Source organism: Miscanthus floridulus, chromosome 15 (genome assembly GCF_019320115.1).
Source record: "Miscanthus floridulus cultivar M001 chromosome 15, ASM1932011v1, whole genome shotgun sequence".
NCBI lineage: Eukaryota > Viridiplantae > Streptophyta > Magnoliopsida > Poales > Poaceae > Miscanthus > Miscanthus floridulus.
The window spans coordinates 43,223,049-43,245,239 of NC_089594.1; the positions used below are offsets into that span (position 1 = coordinate 43,223,049).

The 22,191-nt window shown below is 43.1% G+C and overlaps 1 protein-coding gene across 10 annotated transcripts; it reads left to right on the forward strand.

Moving 5' to 3' along the window:
• The first annotated feature begins 3,079 nt into the window (after positions 1 to 3,079).
• LOC136508801 (uncharacterized) lies at positions 3,080 to 17,392 on the forward strand. Of its 10 annotated transcripts, none has more exons than XR_010772127.1 (10): positions 3,080 to 3,406; positions 3,582 to 3,721; positions 4,082 to 4,202; positions 15,408 to 15,474; positions 15,693 to 15,766; positions 16,117 to 16,193; positions 16,310 to 16,364; positions 16,786 to 16,866; positions 16,950 to 17,006; positions 17,093 to 17,392. XR_010772127.1 is itself a non-coding variant. In XM_066503576.1 (10 exons), exons 5-10 carry the CDS (start codon positions 15,726 to 15,728, stop codon positions 17,192 to 17,194), a joined length of 483 nt encoding a protein of 160 aa, XP_066359673.1. In that variant the 5' UTR covers positions 3,080 to 3,406; positions 3,492 to 3,706; positions 4,082 to 4,202; positions 15,408 to 15,474; positions 15,683 to 15,725; the 3' UTR covers positions 17,195 to 17,392. The 10 variants fall into 10 exon arrangements, 4 of the variants coding, with proteins under 4 accessions (XP_066359673.1, XP_066359672.1, XP_066359675.1 ...); XM_066503576.1 differs by having other exon boundaries at positions 3,492 to 3,706; positions 15,683 to 15,766; positions 16,047 to 16,193; XM_066503575.1 differs by having other exon boundaries at positions 3,492 to 3,706; positions 16,047 to 16,193.
• The last annotated feature ends 4,799 nt before the right edge of the window (positions 17,393 to 22,191 follow it).

Sequence of the window (22,191 nt, forward strand, 5' to 3'; positions counted from 1 at the left end):
GTCGTTCTGTCATTTTTGCAGGTCTCGCCGTTAGAGGGGTTAGCCACCCACGCTTCGTCCGACAACCTCTGTCCGCCAGGGGCCCGCTCGGTCGGTCATAGAGGCAACATGAAGCGGAGCCGGTCGGCTCTCCATAGGCCGGTGTTACCCAAGACAAGCGGCGACTCCAAATGGCAAGCAAGCCCACTGCGGCGAGGAATATTCCCCGAATGTGTAGTGGTTGTGGGGGCATTTTTGTCCCACAAAAAGTCTATGGGCGTGTATAAATAGCCCGCGTCTGAGGATTGTAAAGGAAGAGGCCACAAGATCAATAAAATCAACTGTCTTGTTTCGCTTGTGTGTCGCTTTGGTGTCTTTTCGCATCTGAGTTTGTTTGCGCGACAACCAGGTGTTCGAAGGCTTGGGCCTTGAACAACACAAAAGTTGTTAATACTTTTCTACAAATCTAATTAAACTTAAAAAAGTTTGACCAGCATGAGTCCTATAAGGACTCTTTTTATGTGATGGAGGGAGTAATTAAGCAATGTTTAAAAAAAACGGTCACAACAAATCACATTGAATCTAAGGAACGCTAGAAAGAAAAAAAACGGCAACAAATTACGACGGGATTAACTTTGGTCTTATGAGAAGATATTTTGGCCTATTTATCTATTTACTTGTGCTGCTGCTACGCATTCATCAGCAAACTCTATCCTTGAAAAAGTAGTTGTCCATCTCCATCCAAAAATAAGCGAATTGTTCCGGCCGTACCGTACGTACTCCCAAATAGCTACTGTTGAATGCGACACGTGAGCGCGATTGGGATCACGTCGTATCGCCTTCATATCCCCATCTGTTTACCCTGTTTGGATTGCAAATACTCCCCCGTCTCAAATATATATATATATATATATATATATATATATATATATATATATATATATATATATATATATATATATATATATATATATATATATATATATATATATACTTCTAGCATTCAAATCTTATCTTAAAAATATATAATTATAGAGTTAGAGATCAACTTTTTTAATGAGACCCACCAATTAAAAATATCTCTACATGACTAAAAACTACCGTTCATGAGAAAAACATTCCAGAAGATAACCACTTCTAGAACGATAGAGGAGGAGCAAATGTGTAATTTTACACACACACTAATCTTATCTTAAAAAACGAGATTTATGTCCTAGAAAGGACGGAGGAAGTAGTTACTAGCAATTAAGGTCTTGTTTGCTGACACGAATTTAAATAGCTCTAACTTCTTACTATCCTACTAAATTCGTTTTAAATTATAGTTCGTTTAACTTTTTAACTCCAAATTTGACTACTCGTCTTATTCAAAAATTTATGCTAAATATCTTTGTTTTTTGTTGTGGCTTGCTTTATTAACAAAAGTTCTTCAACAATGACTTAAATTTAACTATGTTTGCACAATTTTTTTGAATAAAACGAGCGGTCAAATTTGGGGTAAAAAAAGTCAAACGAATTATAATTTGGAACGAAGTGAGTAGTAGTGTATGGAGAAGTAGGAGCTAATGAATCTTAAAATAATAGTTTTATTGGCACCTAATTTATTTTGAGAGAAAAGATAAAAATAACTCGTGCTATAATACGCAGAGAAGGTTAAACCGGAGCTGACGGAAGATCTACCCAGAATCAGTAAGAGTGCATCCAAACAAACCACCAACTAACATATGTACTAATCAAGTAATAATCAAAGCAACATTTTAGCAAGTTGAAAACTACTCAGAGGTGCTAATAGTTTGCATTGACAGGACCCTAGACCTGCCACGACCAATGACATGTAGAACTACTATATCCTTTTATGCAAAACTCTATCACGCGACGACGTCGCGTAGAAGCGTGAGCGTGCGACGTGCCGTGTGCGTCTTCTTCCTCGCGCCCATCTCCCTCTCCCACGCGACCTCGCCCACGTGCCTGCACTCGCGCCCCGCCAGAGAGGAAGAAGACGATGGTGGTGGGTTCCGGCGATGGCGAGGTTAGGGTTTCATCTCCGGCGATCTTAGAAGGGGGTTCGGGGGGGAGACGGCCGTGACACGACGGTGGTGGTAGGTTGAAGGGCGGCAAGCGAGGCGGTAGGGGCGCCGCTGAGCGGGCGGCGAGGGACAAACGATTGGGCGGGGCTGGCAGCGAGGGCGGCATAGCGGAGCTCGCTGGCACTCTGCCCTAGGATTAGGGTGGGCGGGTTCGAGGGGCGGGGGTGGGTTGAGGGTGGCACGGTAAGGGGTGGGGGCGAGGGTGAGGGCGAGGCAAGGACGAGGACATCAGAGCTCGCCGGTGCCCTGAGATTAGGGGAGGGCTAGGCAAAGAGGCAGGGGCGGAAGGTGGGCGACGCGGCCGGCAGCGCGCCTAGGGAGGAGGCAGGGGTGGTGAAGGAAGGGTGCGTCGCAGCGTTGGGATGCTGAAGATGGGTCGCATGCTCCCTCAACCTGTGACCCATGGTGCTATAATTGCGTCCATCCTTTTAATATATGGTACAATATGTGGAAGTTTTTAAAACTACAAATTGCGTCAGCTTCCAGCGCACAAGCCACGCCCGTCTCCTTAAATTTGTTCGGACGTCTGATCCCCTCAATTACGGCAAAGATAAGCGGCGTCAGGATCCCTTAAGATCGGATTCTGGCTCTGTTGACCGGATTTTGGAGATTCCTCGTTGATTCCTTCGGTCCTCATGAGGCCCCAGCGCTTCCCGTCGGCCAGCCCACGATATAGGGGGTGTTTGGTTTCGACAGGTCCTTCTAAAATTTCTGTCACATTGAATGTTTAGGTATATATATGGAGTATTAAATATAGACTAATTATGAAACTAATTACATAACTTACGACTAATTTGCGAGATAAATCTTTTAAACCTAATTAGTCCATAATTTGATGATGTTGTGCTACAGTAAATATATGCTAATGACAGATTAATTATGCTTAAAAAAATCGTCTCGCAAATTAGCCTCTATCTATGTAATTGGTTTTGTAATTAATCTATATTTAATATTTTTTATTAATATCTAAGTATTCAATGTGACATGAATTTTAAGAACCACTGAAGAACTAAACATGGCCCCCTCCGTCACCATCCTGTGTCTCTCTCACGGTCTTTCAAGGCGGCGGCGGGCATGGCGACGGCTTCCCCTGCAGGTGGCGCGCCCACGGTACCCTCCCTTTCCGCCTCATCCCCGCCCCCGCCTGCGCCTCCCCTTCCTCTCCCTGTCTGCCTCTCTCTCCACGTGCTGGTGCACCGGCCCGGCCTGGCCGCGGCTACACCGCCGCTGCACCTCCCATCGCCGCTCCACGGGGGAGCACTGCAGCCGCACGAGAACCGGCGGCGCACAAATCGGGCGGAGGACCATAGCTGTCCACCTTGCCTCCCGAGAAGATGTTCCAGGTGAGAAATTTTGGGAGTCTTTCATGTCCTAGGGTTTGGTGGGGGTGGATTTGGAACTTTTGTGGATTTTGATTCTTTTCTGCAGGCTATGAAGTGCGTGAGAAATTTTGGGCCTTTCATGCCGTAGAGTTTGCTGGGGTGGATTTGAACTCGACTTTCTTTTTGGGGATTTTAGTTCTTTTGTGCAGACCCAGTGGTGGACGAACCAGCTATTGTGGCCGAGGTTTGAAGATGAAAAGGAGCCGGAGCAACAGCGCCCCACGATGCCATGCTCAGACCTGCTCTCCTGTTTGCTCGCTGGTAGTGGAGAAACACGTACATTGCACCTCTTTCATCTATTTGGGTTGCAGCTCTCTCATCTATTTTGGCTCCTGTAGTTATACTTTGCTTCTGCCACCCGCTACCTATGTGATTTTCTCCTAGATGAAATGCCTTAAATGATTGTGGCATCTACTTTGCACGTAAAGAAAATATGGAATGGATGGATTTCCTCCTGAATGAAATGCCTTGAATTAATTTTCACTGAATATGGAGGATTGAGAGAATTAGATTTTGCTTTCCTATATTGTTTGTTTCCCTCGTGTAATGCATCATGTTTTGCACAGCTAAAAGTAGTTGCTTATTATTCATCGTTTCGGCCTCTGTCAAATTTGACTAGATCTGTGCTTGTTGTAGGTACTATGATTATGCCTTCTTTTAGGACTGTCAATAGCATCGACTGGGTGGAAGCAAAAGGCAGCTCAGTACTCAAGCAAGGCAATTTATTTTGTAGCCCAGCCACTATAATAATACCAAGGTATTTTGATTGCATTTATTTCGTTCGTCCCTTGCTCCCTTTGATTTTGGCCAACTTAAAGTTTTGTGTTGCCTACCTGATGTGTGATGGCACTTCATCATCTAGAGCAACTACCGGAAACAGCGACAAACAACACACGACATCTACAGTGCCAGTAAACGTCTCTTTGCCTAGTATTTTTTTATCGAGCACTCGATAAATACTTTGCCGAGAGCAGAAACCGACGCTCGGCGAAAAAAAGTAACCCGACGGCGCGGAGATGGTCATGACACGTTTGCTGAGTGTCCCGGACCTGACACTTGGCAAATCTGTCATCTTTGCCGAGTGTCAAATCCCGGGCACTCGATAAAGACTGGCCCAGAACGTACAAATGTTGGCTTCTTTGCCGAGTGTCCATTATTTGACAGTAGGCAAACATGCCTTCTTTATCGAGTGTCAAATCCCGGGCACTTGGCAAACCCCAGAACGTACAAATGTTGGCTTTTTTGCCGAGTGTCACAGCGCAGACACTCGGCAAAGAAGTCATTTTAGTCCCAGAATGCACAGATTTTGGTCACATGTCCTCTTTGCCGAGTATTTTTGCCCTAGCACTGGCAAAATGCCTCTTTGCCGAGTGTAACACTTGACAAAGCGACCATATATTACCTGTTTTTATTGTTCGGTCATGTATAACGTACCCACACTCAAATAAATATTATAGGCATCACGCATAGTTCACAATAAGCATCACATGTAGTTCATATAGATATATTGACAATACATAAATTGAAATAAACTTCAGAATTACTAGCAGGTTCATTCACAACTACAAAAAGTCACAAGTAGTCACAGGTAATCCATAAATGCAAATGCAAATAAAATCACAACTAGTCACTTAGGCCACGAGTTCCACTGTGACCATGCTGGGTCATGAGGCTCATTCGATGCCGCCGATTGATGCTGCATAAAGAAGAAGAGATTACATGTGTGAGACAAGATTGAACAACACATATGGTCTCTCTGTTGCCTAACTAGTATAGCACTTGCAACTATCAGCAATATCTTCTCAGTTGCATTGTGCTCTAGTATGATTGCTTAAGTAATAGTTGGTAACAAACATATAGCATTAGTCACTAAGTTTCTAGTGTCTGGGTATCTTTGTAAGATTGATTCTGCATAAACTAGAAACAGTGATTATAAGGTTGTAAAGCAACTCACAGTGCCTGAAACAATATTTGGAGCAGGCTGAGGAGGAGGGACTGGCATCGGTGGCGGAGGTTGACCAATTGCAGCGTAAACACCCCTCATATATTCAAACATCTGCAGCTCTATCCTCTGCCGCTCTACCTCCATCCTCTGCCGCTCTGCCTCCATCTTCGCCTCTAGCTCCTCCCGGTGCCTAGTTTCTTGTTCCAGCTGAGCCTACAATATTTCATCCCAATGTTACAATGCAATGCGAAAGTATGTAAAAATCAATGAACGATGAATAAAACAGAAATAACCTGGAGTGCGTTCATCTAGAACCGTGTAGAGTCCGTCCGTGGGTGTATCACCGGGCTGGAACGAGTGCTCCGTGCTTGAATCTAGGAGAGAGTGGAAGTACTGGCTGTGTCGATTGTGCCGTCACCAATCCAGAATCGGCCATGCTTCTTGCCTCCTCCCTCCTTCATGACCACTTCTCCATGAAGGTCATTGGCGCTCGGATTGTACTCTAGGCCATGGACCATCCTTGCCATCGATGTGTATCCATCGAGGCGGCTGTGGACTGACTCGTTGCTATACGCCGAGGGTGGGTCCTCTGGGTTGTAGGCGACATCGGTCGTTGCCTTGCCCTTATGGGCCAAAGCATATGCCATGAATTGGGAGCAAGGCTCGCCACCATGTGTCGCCGACTGCAAAAAAAGCAATATGATTAGAAATTATATAGAGTTGAGCGTTAGAATAAGGAAATGAATTCGCGTACCCATCTAGCCGCGTATTCTGAGAGGTTGAGGTTGCCTTGATGGTGTGGTGCACCTGACATCAGCAAACGCCGCTCTCGGCAAGCGTTGTGATTCTCCTCCCACGCATTGCAGATCGTAGGCGCACTACCACGGAGGCACCTACGTCATCAAGTATATGACATATAAGAAGATGAAATTAAGCGTAATTAATCTCAGAAAAAATAAGTATTAATGTTCTATATTTACCTTCAGGTATTGTTCCATGGTCAGGCTCATGGTTCTTGCCACACTTTTAGGGAGCCTCTCTCTAAGAATTTCCGCGTGGTATTGGATCACGGCCTAGATGCGCGCCTCATAGTGCATGTCCTTGACGAGTTTCTTGGCGGCTTTGTCAGCCACAGCATCCACCTTGGCCTCGTATCCCTGCTCGCATCTAAAGAAATCCTGCATATAGACGTGATGTATCCAGTCATTATTTCAAGAATGTCCAATCAATGCGATGTATTGAGCAATACAGTGCGAGAAAGACTTATCCAAAGCTCGGCCTTGACACGCTGTGCCTTGTCAGCGAATACCCTGCCATCTCGATCCGGGGTGTCGGGGATGGCGGCATAGTGGGCCCATGTGTAGGCTAGCTCGATAGTTCCGCTGAACTGCACCAGGCCAGGGAACTTTTCCTTGATCAAAAGACCAAGGATGTCATTCACATGGCCTACGTGATCACCCCCACCGACCTTCCTCCAACCCCTACCCAAGTGATTAAGATAAATTATTAGTTTCTATTATAATTTTGAACATATCAAACAAAAAATTAGTGATAACATCTAAAGTTACTTCCTTGTCTCCATCGGGTCGAATCAGCGAGTGTCTCTCAAGAGGTATCGGTCGCCTCAAGATGGTCGAGGGACCTCGCAACCACACACGCGACGAAGTAGAGGAAGAGGTACCCCCTGTCTCCTCCATCCCTGCCTCCTCCTCCACCCCTACCTCCACCACCTGTACCTCCTCCTCCACCTATACCTCCTCCTCAGAGGATGAGTGAGCGGAAGGTAACTCAGACGGCGATGAAGGTACAGGCGACGGTGGCCTCATCTTGCCTCCACCTTTCCCTTGACCCTTGGGTCTACCCCGAGGTCTCTTCTCGGACCTCAGCTGCATCAGACCCTTTACGCGTCGCTGTCGCTTTTGAGTAAAGCGACGCTATCCTCCTCATACCACCCACCATTGTTCAATCACCTGCAATTAAAAAGAGTAAACCAATTAGCATAGATAATACATCAAAATAGATGCAAAATAAACAAAACATACTTAGAAAATAACATGGTATGACAAATAATAAATCAATTTGCATGGATCATACATGTATTAGAAATAATCATCATGATCGGGATTAGCTGGATCATAAGTCTCATCACCACTATCACGCATGTCAATATAATCATCCCCGTGCTCCGAAGGAGGAATGTCATCATCACCGTCATTGCTTAGATGTAATCGCTGATGTAATTATGAGTCCTTCACATTCTGAACCTCGTCTCCGGTGTCCTCATCAGCACCACTTTCATTGTCTACTTTCATACCCTGAGCTTTGGTTAAGTCTATCTCAAAACTCCCTTCGAGCCCATCTTCTTGAAAGAACTCTCCATCATATGTGTTGGGGTCTATGTTGTAATCTTGATTGTTTGGGATAGGTAGTTTACTGTGTGGCAATACCTTGTACACAACATTCCAACCCTTAAGACGGTCTACAGTTTGGCACGGGGATGAGAGATAATAAACTTACGTGGCTTGTTGAGCCACAATATAGACATCGTCTTCTGGTATGACGGATGATTATCGAATTTTGACTATCCCAAGATTAGGGGTCCACCTCACTACTTCAGGATCAAACCAATGGCATTTAAATATAACGAGATTAAGATGTTTGCAACCATGAAACATGAGTTCATATATTTCTTCATTTCTTTCGTAATACTCAACCCCATCTAAGCCTTCCGTAAAACACTCTGGTATTTGTGGTTCTTCAATTGGGCCGACTCTGCTTGTGGCTTGTTGTGTGAAAGCGATATCCATTCATGTCATAACCGGCAAATGACCTGACCCTATAGGCACAATCATTGGCAACCTGTCTCAACTCGGCACTCAGACGCATCGGTTTGTCCCTACAAGTTCAAGCAGGGTAGTTCATTATATTAGTCGCACGTATGAGCAACTTGTAATGTCAAACTAAGTACGAGCCAAATTGGACAGTACCTTCTGTTTGAACCAAGAAATGAAATCGAGCATTCCATTTCCCGCACCCTCCCTAAGAAGGGTCAAAGTTTCCAGCGGGGTAGGTTCCCGTGATTCACGCCAGAATTGTTCATGAAATTCGCTGTACCAACGAGAAACAAGAGAGTTGGACACAAAATTGTGACTACTTGAGAAAAAGTTTGTTGAGAACTTACAGCATGTATGGCTCCACTTCGGATAGGTTGCTCAACACATATAGCATAATAGTGCGCCACTCTTCATGTTTCAAGGTCTTGTTAGTCGCACCACTTGCACTTCCTAGTTGCCCTCAGAAAATGCTAAGGTTCGATTCATCTTTGCCAGCATTGTAACGAGGGGGGTGGATTATGCACGCTAGGAAGGTTGTCAGCATAGTATTTTATTGTGAAGTTTGGCACCACCTCCAGAATGTATGCCTCTGCTATGGATGCTTCAATTTTGCATTTATTTTTACATTTAGTTCAAAGAACCTTTTGAAATCTCTCAATTGAATAGCACCAATAGCCCTGCACAGGCCTCCCCATTTGTGCCTCATACAGGAGGTGCAAAATCAAAAGCTGCATCGGATTGAAGAAGCCAGGTGGAAAGATCTTCTCCAACCTACAGAGCAACACATGTGCCATTCTTTCCATATCTGCAACCACGGTATGAGATAAATCCTTAGCATAAAGCTGGCGAAAGAAATTGCTCAACTCCACCAGCACTATCCAGACATGCTCAGAGACATAGCCTCGAACCATCACCGGTAGTAGCCGCTCAAGCCATATGTGGTAGTCATGACTCTTGAGCCCGTTGATTCATAAAGTAGCTAAGTTCACTCCCCTCTTTAGATTCGTTGCATACCCATCAGGGAACATTAACATTTGGAACCATTCTAGTACTTCCCTCCTTTGGGCCCTCGTCAGAACGAAATCAGCCTTAGGCTTTCTCCATGACTTCCCACCTCCAGGAGAGGCCATGTCTAGCTTTGGTCTATTGCTTAACCTCGCTTGATCCACTCTAGCCTTAACATTATCCTTTGTCTTTTATCAGAAATGTCCATGATTGTACCAAAAATTGCCTCAACGACATTCTTTTCAGTGTGCATTACATCAATGTTATATGGAAGTAGAAGGTCATCAAAATAGGGAGGTTCCACAAGCATGACTTATGAGTCCATGCATGTTGCTCACCATATCCTAGAAAATGATCTCCTTGGTCATTGACCCCGAGAGCGTCTAGCTGAGCATGAACCGTGGCACCAATCATCTTCTAGGGTGTAGGGCCTTCAACTACTACATCTTTCATAAAGTTCTTGATGTCTCGTTTGAATGGATGGTCAAGAGGGAGGAATTGTCGATGTTTGTCGAACGAAGAATACTTGCCACCCTTCGTCAACTAAATGAACATCAGAGATGCCTTGCATACTAGGCATGAGAACTTCTCGTGAACACACCAGCCGCAGAATATCCCATATGCCGGAAAGTCATGCAGGGAGTACTGGTACCAAACATGCATTTGGAAGTTTGTCTTTGTAGCTCGATCGTATGCCCATACCCCTTCCTCCCAAGCATAGACCAAATCATCAATCAGAGGCTCCATGTACACACTCATATTATTCCCCAGATGTTCAGAAATTATGAATGATAATAATATGTTCTGTCGTTGAAAGACGCCAGGGAGAGATTGAGAGGGATAACAAACATGGGCCAACAAGTGTATGAGGCAGCCACCAATCGATAAGGATTGAACTCATCTGTTGCCAGCGCAACACGTATATTACGAGCCTCTAGAGCTTTCTCATGATGAATCATAGCAAACCTTGTCCATGCTTCACCATTGGATGGATGCACCAGCTTCTCAGGATTGCATCGACGTCCATATTTGTGCCATGTCATCTATTTTGTGGATTCCTCAGTCATATAAAGCCATTGGATCCTCGGTATGAATGGAAGGTACCGTAGGAATGGGGACGGTGAGCTGCCTCTTCTGACCATCACTAGAGTCTACCTCTACGAACCTAGATAATTTACACTTCACACAATACTTTGCTTCCGCATGTTCTTTCCTAAATAAGATGCATCCCTTCGGACAAGCATGTATCTGCTCATATGGCATCTTAAGTGCACGAAGGAGTTTATATGCCTTATACATGCTCTTTGGCAGGATGTGACCATCTAGGAGCAGGCTATGAACAACTATCAACATAACATCGAAGGCTTCTCGGCTCAAGCTAAATTGGGACTTTACGGCCATTAGACGTGCAATGGCATCCAGTTGAGAAACCTTGGCATGCCCGTGAAGGGGTTGCTGTGTCGCAGACAACATATCATAATACGCCTTTGTGGTTGGCTCTGGCTCCTCCTCCCTACTTCCTTCATCGAAGTGTGCTTCAAGATAGTCATTTAACATGTCTCCTACCCTGGCATCAACATCATAATCCTCGATGCGTTGTCTCATGACCTCATCTCTCACACGATCGGACTCACCATGGTAGATCCACCGGGTATAGTCTGTCGTAAATCCATTCTTGCAAAGATGTTTACCCATGACCACCTTTGTTTGTTGACGCGTGTTTGCACAAATGATGTAGAGACACCAAGTGGCACACACTCCTTTAACCCTTGCAAATGCTAGTTCCAAGAAAGCATCGGTCTTCTCAATCCATTCATCGGTCAACGAACCCTGACTAGAGCGGCCCGTGTACATCCACTCATGGTCATCCATCCTCTAACATATCAGCAAGTAATATAAAAATCAATTGCATCTATAGGTTCCTACGCGGTGGTCTAATAGGTGAAGATATGTCCTAATTCCACCCGAGGATGTGTAGATGGCGTAAGTTTCCATGCCCTACTCCTATTTGAGACAGAATTTCGGTAGCACCTCCCCGCTGTTCTCCAAATACACGTCCTGACAGGGAGATTGTGTATCTAGAGAACAACAGGGAGATGCTACCGAAACTCTGTCTTGGATCAGAGTACAACATGGAAACTAACCCCATCTACACATCCTCGGGCTGTCAAAAAACGTGGACAATTCGAAACAGATACGGTTATAGATATGCAAAGACCTGCATATTTCTAACAATATCTCTTTCGAACGGGAGACGCCTAGCTAGGTTACATGATATACGAACATCATACGGAAAGAGGGGTGTAGGATGCCTCACCTTGTTGTCCTGCAAAGTGACGAGTCGAGCACGGTGGGGAATGATCTTTGCAATAGCCTCTCCTACAACAAAGAAACATAATAGTGTCAAACATAATGCATTAAACATATAGAACTCAATAACTCATTGACAAGACTGTAGTTGGCATCTAATACAAACTAAACTGAAAGGAGCAACAGAATACAAAGAGCATTAAGAACATATCATAAATAGGTAGATATTCAATAAGTGTTCAAATAGCTCACACATGCATTGACAGTAGCTTAGCACAACCCTAGTCTTGTACTCGAAGAGAATAAGAAACATACACATCTCGAAGATTATTCTTACAATTCCAAGCAACAACTTTAATCTCACACTGAGGTGCTAATATATATTGCAGTACTTTCCCTGGTTATTTATCACACAAGATAACATCTTTGGTAAACAACCAAATATGACACAAAGTTCCTCTTCAAAATTAACATCTAGAACTCTATCCACCTCATCCAACACAAGAAACTGTGATACAAAAGGTAGCCATTTCAGTGGTCCAGAACTAGCAAAATATGGTAATGGAACATTTCTTAGGGTACAGTTTAAGTGTTAGTACAATAAAACATAGATCACTCAAAGGGATATCCCTCTCTGGCACTAACACTGAACAATAAACCACACATCCTCAAGAAAATGGGATGAAAGATTCAATTTGCCTCTTCCTATCATAAACAATAGCATGCATAATTTGCACAAATCCTGGAATATGCACCGATAACATTTTTACTTTGATAGTATCACTGAACAATATTAGGCCTTCAGATACACAACCAAAGGTCTTAAATCTCCTCCAAGAACATATACATGTACCCAAAACAGTGTGCCTTGGGGCGTATAAACAAATTTAAGCTACTGACTTTTATCTCTAAGGAAACTCAGAGAAAGATCAATTTATCAATTAACTACTAAAACAAATAAAGCAGGATGCCCTACTTCTATACAAGCAAACAAAGGTTTGATCATCATGTTGCAATAGAACATGTCAACTACATTTTCAAGTTTGGATACACATAATTCACTAGGAATATAAGTGAAGAAAGAAGAATAGGTTTCGTTTGAGTACAACATATTTTGCAATAGCAATATGCCCTTATACATTGACAGGAAACCACAACATACATTTTAAGCAGAGAAGAGAAGTGCACAAAGGCATCTGCAACAACAATAACGTATGTGTGTTGATGTTAAAAGGGAAATCGCATGCCAACCTTGGTGTGGGCAAATACTTTGGCAAGGTCAGGATCGTCTTTGACGAGCGTGGCAATGCGGCTTGGGGGTGGCGACGACAACGTGGGGGCGGCGCGAGAGCCCCTTGGCCTGCGCAAGTGAGTCGAAGCCTCCGATGGCCGTGAGGCACCTGAGGCCGAGCGGTGCCCCGAGCGCGCAAAACTTCTTGGCAACATGCTGGATGCCGGGGGGCCGAGGCCTGGCGCAGGGAGAGCCAGGGGTGCGGCGGCCGAGCGGCGCAGGGGTCAGGGGCACCGGGGGAGGGCGCCGGGCGTTGGGGGCAACGTGCCGACCACCGGCGGGGCCGGGGCCCAGTGTGGGGAGAGCCGGGGGTGCAGGCGGCTAGGCGCGTAGGGGGCAGGGGGCATTGGGGGGGAGGGCGTCGGGCACCGGGGGGCAATGCGTCGGCCTCCGGGGGGGCCGAGGCCCTACGCAGGGAGAGCAGGCGGCCTAGGGCATGGTGCGGCTGTTGCCTCAGGGCAGGTGGCGGCGGCCGGTCGGGGGCACGGTGCGGGTGGTGTGGGCGTGTTGTGGTGAGTGTGTGTGTGTGGCCGATGGGTGGATATGCGCAAGGTTTGCCGAGTGCCCGCGATCTAGCACTCAGCAAAGCCTTGTTTTGTCGAGTGCTAGATGGCGGGCACTCGGCAAACCTGTTTTGCTTTTTCTTCCATTTTCAAACCCTAAACTACTGCGTGTGGGTGGGGCCGGTGAAGGGGTTTGCTGAGTGTCCCATGTCTGACACTCGGCAAACCCCAGCTTTGCCGAGAGCCAGATAAGGAGCACTTAGCAAACTTATTTTTTTCCCATTTTCCTTCTCCTTTTCCATAACGTGTTTTACTAAATTTGTTCCGATGTACTTTGAAAATACCAAATCTTAACATGGAGATGTGGACAGTAGAAAAAGTTTCAAGGTCAGAAGAGAAAAAAACTTATTATTTCATGCAGTTATAGCTCAAATTCAATTTATATCAATTAAAATTCTATAATTGCACTTAATAAATTAAAATTATCAAACGGACCCAAAAAATTACCAAAATTACACATGAATCAATCTATGTTCTCTATTGCCTATACAAAAAGTTTTGAAGTCAAACCCCAATTCGACCGTCACTTTGACTCCAAATCTTACCGAATCCTTCTCAACGCTACGATTCTTCTTCTGAGATACTTCGGTTTGTAAACATCGTATATGACAGATTGTGCAAAACCTTCTCATTTTTTTATTATGGCCTCCACGTATGATATCATGAGATCTTGACAAATCTCATGATTTTCAGACTTCATTTGCTTTTTTAGAATTTAAAAACCATTCGGCCACACGTTCGTAGTCGTGTTTCCTGAACAAGATGTTTGAAATTTCTTTTCATTTCCTGGGTAGGCCTCACACTGGACTCAATAACATGAATATCATTTTTCTACTCATTTTATTCTATTGTTTGAATAACTTGTAGTTCAAATTTGACTTATACCAAAAAATTCCTTGAAATGCAATAAATTAATTAAATATAGCAAATAGATCCAGAAATATACCAAATCTTAACATGGAGTACCACATGTTATATGTGGAGAGTAGAAAAAGTTTCAAGGCCAGAAGAGAAAAAAACTTATTTATTTGTCGAGTGCTGGAAAAAATACACTCGGCAAACTTATTTCTTTGTCGAGTGCTGGAAAAAAACTCGGCAAACTTATTTCTTTGCCGAGTGCCACTAACGGACACTCGGCAAACTCCTAACGGCCGACACACTAACGGATGGATGTCCACGTGGCGGTTTTTTGCCGAGTGTCTTTGTTTTGCCGAGTGTTTTTTCTTAGTTTGCCGAGTGTTTTTTTAGCACTCGGCAAAGAGTTTGTTTTCCGAGTGTCATTATTTTGCCGAGTGTGTTTTTTGCAGCACTCGCCCAAGAGCTTGTTGACCGATTGCCCGATAGAATGCACTCGGTAAACATGTTTGCACTCGGCAAATCTGCTGTTTCCGGTAGTGAGCCTGCTGATCAGATCAAACTCTCGAAGCATCAAAAAATTCTAAGAAATATATGAATATTAGAATAGATTTCGTACTTACCTTTAGCACAAGGGATCTCCTAACTGAGAATTAGTAGAAATATATCATTACAATCGGTACTAAATCACACCAGTTCTTATATACCATTGCAGTTAACTCATCAATTAAGTTTTACACATTTACATGTGCTCCTAGGACAATAGTCATTGTCAGGTTTTACAAATTTACATGTACCATGCTTCTTCAGATTGTTAGTGACCCGTTCTATTATGCAGGATCCTAATATGTCTATAGTTTAGAGTAGAGTTACTAAACCTACCTCCTTTTAAATAAAAGTGCTATGGTGACTCTAATTCTTATTATGTCCACGCAAATATTGTTCCCAGATAGCACACAACATACCAAGATTAGAAAAAAAAAGTTTGACCCCATCAGAGTTTAGTTTAGCATTTGCCTAACCCTGAGTCAGCGCACATGCTTAGAAACTAAGTTTCCTAATATTTGTCTAGAATGAGAATGACCATGTTTATAGATATGGGTAAGTGTTGACCGTTTTCCTTAATCTATGTGACTATGTTATACGTGTTTTTTCACAGGTTCTGGAAAAGCACATTCAGAGGTAGTTCTATCGTTCTCCTCTGATGCTACTCAAGGCATTGGCAGGTAACCTGGGCTACTTTTCTTCAATCTTAGTTACTTATTATGTTAGTTGTTATATACCCAAATTTTGATTCATCTTATACTTGAAGACTAAAATGAAGTGCCACACCTTCGTTGAATTCGACAATTGGAATTCAATATATCGATTTCCGTCGTTTAGAGTTCTACTATTTAGGTTCTGCGGTGCCTGGTGATTAAAATTATTTTCCAGCATTTCACAGGAGTTCAAGGCAAGAAAATAGTACCAATCTTGAATGCAACAAAGAACTTACACTCTGCAGTTCCTATTAGACTGGTATGCATTCACCCTCATACCATATCTCCCTTTCTTCCCTAAATTTGTTGTTTGTATTGTTTTGCCCATGTCCTTTCAAAACCGTACAAATATTGGTCAATAATTTATGCTGTTTAGAGTGCTTCAATTGACATTTAGTAGATAATGTATCTTCCAATTCATATAGGTACCCTATTTTTCCTTGACATAAAATAGGTCTGAGCATGGCAGAAGGCTTAAATTTTCTTCATATTGATCCCCTATTACGTTTGTAGCCATAACATGTTTTCAAACTTGACAGGTTACTTCTTTCCTTCAATACCTGTATCTTGGTCAATGAATATGTATTCGTTTTCCCCTTCTATTGTCAGATTATCTTGACCAACGAACCAGTGTACCTTCTTTCTGCTATGACTATGGATACTGGGAACAAGTACTTGCTCTACTGGTATTGTGTTCTATGCTTACAGATTCAATAAATCTTCATTTTATCCATTTGGGATGGATTCCACTCTTTCTATGACTGGAATGACATTTTCTCGCTTGATTTATCTGCGTATGCAGGTTATGTCCATATGGAAAGGGTTTCTTTCCAGTTTTGTATAGTGTGGTGTATCTGGTATGCTAGACAAATCCTGTGTCATTCCTCTTGCCTTTTTTGTTTACGTTACCTGATCAATGTAGACTCTTTGATACTTCCTGTGATAGATGAGTCTGTTGCTATGTTTGCACAGTGAAGATGGTGGTCAAGATATAAAAAAACTAACTCCTACAGTGCATGAACAGAAAAAAACTGACCATTGAAATTGTTTGCCCACGTGATACCTGTACTATATATAACATTGAGGATCGTGCAATTGCTTCATCATTCAGTTAAGATGCAGTATCCTGTGTTACTGGGTCCTTCATTTCGTTGTCACCATGATATATTTTTTATATTCAGCTACCAATGGGTTGTTGCCTGTTGTGTGGAACAACACAATTTGCCTCTTTATAATGGCCTATGTAGCCATGCTTGTGTTTTTCTGCTTTATCACCAGAAAAATGTATTGGCTGCAATGACATGTTCCCAACAGACTACAGTGATCATGAAAATGACGCACATCTATCTGACTCCACAGGTATAGCTAAAATAAATCTACACAGTATATCATCTAAACAATTGATAGCCTCGGCACTCCACCTCTTCTTTACTACTCTACAGGTTATGTATCTGGATGCAGCCACCACATCGAGTGCACGTGCCACTACCAAGTCTCAAGTACACTGATCTTCTCTTAACACTCGCCACATTTATCATACACTTTCAATACTAGAGGTAACTCACACATCTAGATGCATACACAGATTCATCCAGCAGCTCCTGACGTTTCAAACAACACAACAAGATACTGCCAGATGACAAGATCAGCATTACCGTATCAACAACCTGAAGCTTTCCATGTATAATATGCGTCCTCATGTGCACACCACTACCACTACCTCATGTGCACACCACTACCACTACCTATGCTGTTCCCTAATGTGCTACAGCCATAAATTGTACAGTTAAGACGTTGCCAGTTCTGTACAATATAACTATCAAATGAACTCTACATCCACCTTTTGCATGTAACATATGCATCATGTAAGTCCAAACCTATTATATTCCCGCAGATATGTATGTTGATCCCTGGCTGCCCTGCACAGGTAAGCAACTAGCTTACCAACACACACTCACTCACTATGGCTAGAGGTAGAAGAAGAGATTAAGAACAGCGCACAGACACACTCCGCACAAGCGCCAGTGATGGCCGAAGCCTGCCCTTTGGTTTGTGGCAACTGAACTGAGTATTCCATTACCCTTTGGATCGAATATATACAACTCTAGCTGTATCTCTACCAGGTACATAATTATTGGTCAACTACTTACTCCTAAGTATAAGAGTACACCAACTACCTACTCCTAGGAGTACAAAGCTTACCATAGCCCACTACCAAGATATGGTTGATGTAATAGCTACCAACTAATGTACTTGAGCTGACCTATTGCAATACTACTATAGCTACTAATAGGAACGGGGATCCTGATCTTGCGTCAGGTAGAGGTAACTATCGTTGTGGTGGAGAATAACACACCGATCTGGCTTCAGATCGAAAGATCGAACCCTGCAATCTTAGCACCACAACTCCTCTGGTTATCAACCGAGACACGGATCCGGTTGACTTCGCCAAGAAGGCTAATCCCTGCCTGTGCAACGAAGAACACAAGCAAGAATAAGAAAGAAAGTAACCAAATTGCAGACGAATGATTAATCTCACGAAGTTAGGGTCTCACAAACCGATGAACGGCGAAACTGTTCTTGACAGATTAATCTAAGCAAAACCCAAAACCTAATGTCGGCGGCGGCGTATGATTATAAGGTCTTAGGGTCATCGCCTACCCTGGAAGCGCCCCCTAATGGGCCCAAACACGATACATGGTCCAACGAACCAAAAGACGGTATCACAGCACCCTGATAGATTCTGGATGCTGTCTTGTTTCAACGATTCCTATTGATTCTGAAGGGCTTTTGATGTGAGAACACTTAGATTGGCTTCCTTATCAAATTAGCTTTCCAACCATATGTGGATCGTCGAAAACGGAGTTCGGATGCGTCCTGGGTGACCAGTTTAAGGCAGACTAGTCCTGGAGGCCGAGGCAGACTCGAAATCATGTTGGATCGGGCCTCCGGTTTCTGTTGGACGTCCTTGCTGGTCATCATCGCCTCCACTACTTCCTCTAAGTCCCTCATAACCCTCTCCAATGTTCCTAAGTAAGATAACATCATTAGGTAGTAGTCTATTATCAAAAGTATGAAAAGGATCACTTAAGAACGAGCTCACCTCTAAATTGAGTTGACGCATTCGAGCCCGGGTCATTGGATCTTGCATGACGGTTGGAGGATCAGTGGGTACATCCGAAGGAGTGATGTCCTCATCATCCTCCCCCTCTTGAAATTGAGGCATCCTCGACTCAAGCTCATCTTCTTCTCCCAAATAAGGCTTCAAATCTGCAATGTTAAAGGTGGGACTAACCCCGAACTCGGGTGGCAACTCAAGTTTATAGACATTATCATTTATTTTCTCAATTATCTTATAAGGACCAGCTGCTCTTAGCATTAATTTAGACTTATGCAGTTTAGGAAATCTATCTTTTCTCAAATGTAACCAAACCAAATCACTCGGTTCAAGTTTAATTTTTTTTCTACCTTTACTACCAGCAATTCTATATTTTTCATTCATTCTTTCAATATTTGCTTTAGTTGTTTCGTGAACTTACGAATGAAATCAGCATGCTCTCTAGCATCACTATGTGTTCTTTTAGTGGTAGGTAAAGGCAAAAGATCAATAGGAGCGCGATGGTTAAAACCATACACTACCTGAAAAACACTTACCTTGGTGGTGGAATGTTCCGCCATGTTATATGCAAACTCCACATGTGGCAAACACTCTTTCCACATCTTCCAATTGCGTTTCAAAATTGCTCTTAACATGGTGGACAATGTTCGATTCACTACCTCCATTTGCCCATCAGTTTGGGAATAACATGTTGTAGAAAATAGCAGCTTGGTCTCCAATTTATTCCACAAAGTGCGCCAAAAATGACTCAAGAATTTTGCATCGCGATCTGAAACAATAGTAGAAGGCATACCATGCAAGTGAACGATTTCTTGAAAGAAAAGGTCAGCAATATGAATAGCATCATCGCTCTTATGACAAGGAATAAAATGTGCCATCTTAGAAAAACGATCAACCACCACAAAAATACTATCCCTCCCCCTCTTAGTCCTTGGCAAACCCAACATAAAATCCATAGATATATCGGCCCAAGGAGTAGAAGGAACAGGAAGAGGCATATATAAATCATGTGGGTTCAACCATGGCTTAGCTTTTTGACATGTGGTGCATCGAGCCACGTACCGTTCTACATCTCGCCTCATCCTAGGCCAAAAGAAATATGTGGACAACACCTCCTCTGTCTTCTTAGCTCCAAAATGTCCTATCAATCTGCCTCCATGTGCCTCCTGCAACAACAAAAGATGAACGGAGCCAACTGGAATGCATAGGCGGTTAGCTCTAAACAAAAACCCATCATTGATCATAAACTTATTCCATGTATGTCCCTCTCTACAATTTAGCAACACGTCCTTAAAATCAGGATCAAACACATATTGTTCTTTTACTGATTCAAGCCCAAAAATCCAACAATCAAGTTGGGACAACAATGTATATCGTCTAGACAAAGCACCAGCAATCACATTATCCTTCCCTTTCTTGTGTTTGATAATATAAGGAAAATATTCTATAAATTCAACCCATTTAGCATGCCTACGATTCAGATTATGTTGAGAGCGAAGATACTTAAGTGATTCATGATCAGAATGAATAACAAATTCTTTAGGCCATAAATAATGACGCCACGTCTCTAAAGAACGGACAAGTGCATACAATTCCTTATCATACGTGGAATAATTCAGAACAGGACCATGCAATTTTTCACTAAAGTAAGCAATGGGTTTCCCATCTTGCATCAAAACACCCCCAATGTCAACTCCACTAGCATCACATTCTAGCTCAAAAGTCTTACCAAAATTTGAAAGTTGCAGCAATGGTGCGTGTGTGAGCTTGTCCTTCAAAGTGTCAAAGGACTCCTCATGTGCCTTTCCCCAATGGAACACCACCCCTTTCTTCGTCAACTCATGCAATGGGGCAGCAAAGGTGCTGAAATCTTTGACGAAGCGGTGGTAGAATCCTGCAAGACCAAGAAAACTCCCCACCTGTGTGACGGTTTGGGGAACCGGCTAGCTCTTTATGGCTTCAATTTTCATCTCGTCCACCTCAATTCCCTATGGAGTTACAACATAGCCAAGAAAAGAAACTCGATCCGTGCAAAAAATGCACTTCTCAAGGTTACCAAATAAACGTGCATCACGTAAAGCATTAAAAACAACACGTAAGTGATCCATATGTTCATCAAAATACTTGCTGTAAATCAATATATCATCAAAGTAAACTACCACAAAACGACCAATAAAAGCTCTTAAAACCTCATTCATTAAGCGCATGAAAGTGCTAGGTGCATTTGTCAAACCAAAGGCATTACTAACCACTCATACAAACCCGAATTTGGTTTTAAACGCAATTTTCCATTCATCTCCAAGTTTCATTCTAATTTGGTGGTAGCCACTTTGCAAGTCAATCTTGGTGAAAATTATAGAACCACACAACTCATCAAGCATGTCATCTAGCCTAGGAATAGGATGACGATACCAAATAGTAATATTATTGATGGCTCTACAATCAACGCACATATGCCAAGTTCCATCTTTCTTAGGAACCAAAAGTACAGGAACAACACAAGGACTAAGGCTTTCACGTACATACCCGCGGTTCAAAAGGTCTTGGACTTGTCGCTGAATTTTCTTAGTCTCTTCAGGATTGGTTCAATAGGTAGCTCGATTGGACAAGGTTGCTCCCAGAATCAAATCGATTTGATGCTCTATCCCTCTCATAGGTGGCAGCCCCCGGGGTATCTTAGCTGGAAAAATATCCTCATACTCCTGCAAAAGGTTAGTGACAACAGGAGGCACTGAGCTAACAATATCATCAAGCAAAAACATAGCTCGTTTGCATACCAAAGCATAGCAAATATCATCATAAAAAATTTCAGCAAAGTCACATTTTGTTGCAAGCATAACATCACCCTTCAATTTAATCCCCTCGGCCTTAGAATTAGATGTAGAATTATCCTTTTTAGGTGGGAGAATAGAATTAGAAACTTGCTGATTTTCAGATTGAACATCATTCAAACTAACAGCGCGTTCTCTATCAGCTTGTATAATTTGAGCAGGGGTCAAAGGTACCAAAGTAATTTTCTTTCCTTTATGCTCAAAGGTGTATTTATTACTTCTACCATGGTGTGTAGCATCATTACCATGTTCCCAAGGACGACCCAATAAGAGTGAACATGCTTACATAGGTACCATATCATAATCAACAGAATCAGCATAAGAACTAATAGAAAATGAAACTCTATAAGTTTGTGTTACCTTTGCTTTTCCAGAATCATTTAGCCAATGAATATGGTATGGGCGTGGGTGTGGGCATGTGTTTAAGCCAAGCTTCTTGACCAATTCAGAGCTCACCAAATTATTACAGCTACCTTCATCAATAATGACACGTGCTCGACGGTTGCTGATGACGAAGAAAATATGGAACAAGTTATGGTGTTGTAGCTTTTTAGGTTGCTGGACTTATGAGCTGAGCACCCACTGTACAATGATTCTCCTATAGGCTGCCATGGCCTCGTCACCAAGGACTTCGCTATCCTCCTCATCTGCATCTTGGTCTTCTTCATCCTCAATGTCAGAGGTGCTGATGTAACCATCTTCTGTAGCAATATATGCCCGCTGACTTGGGCAGTC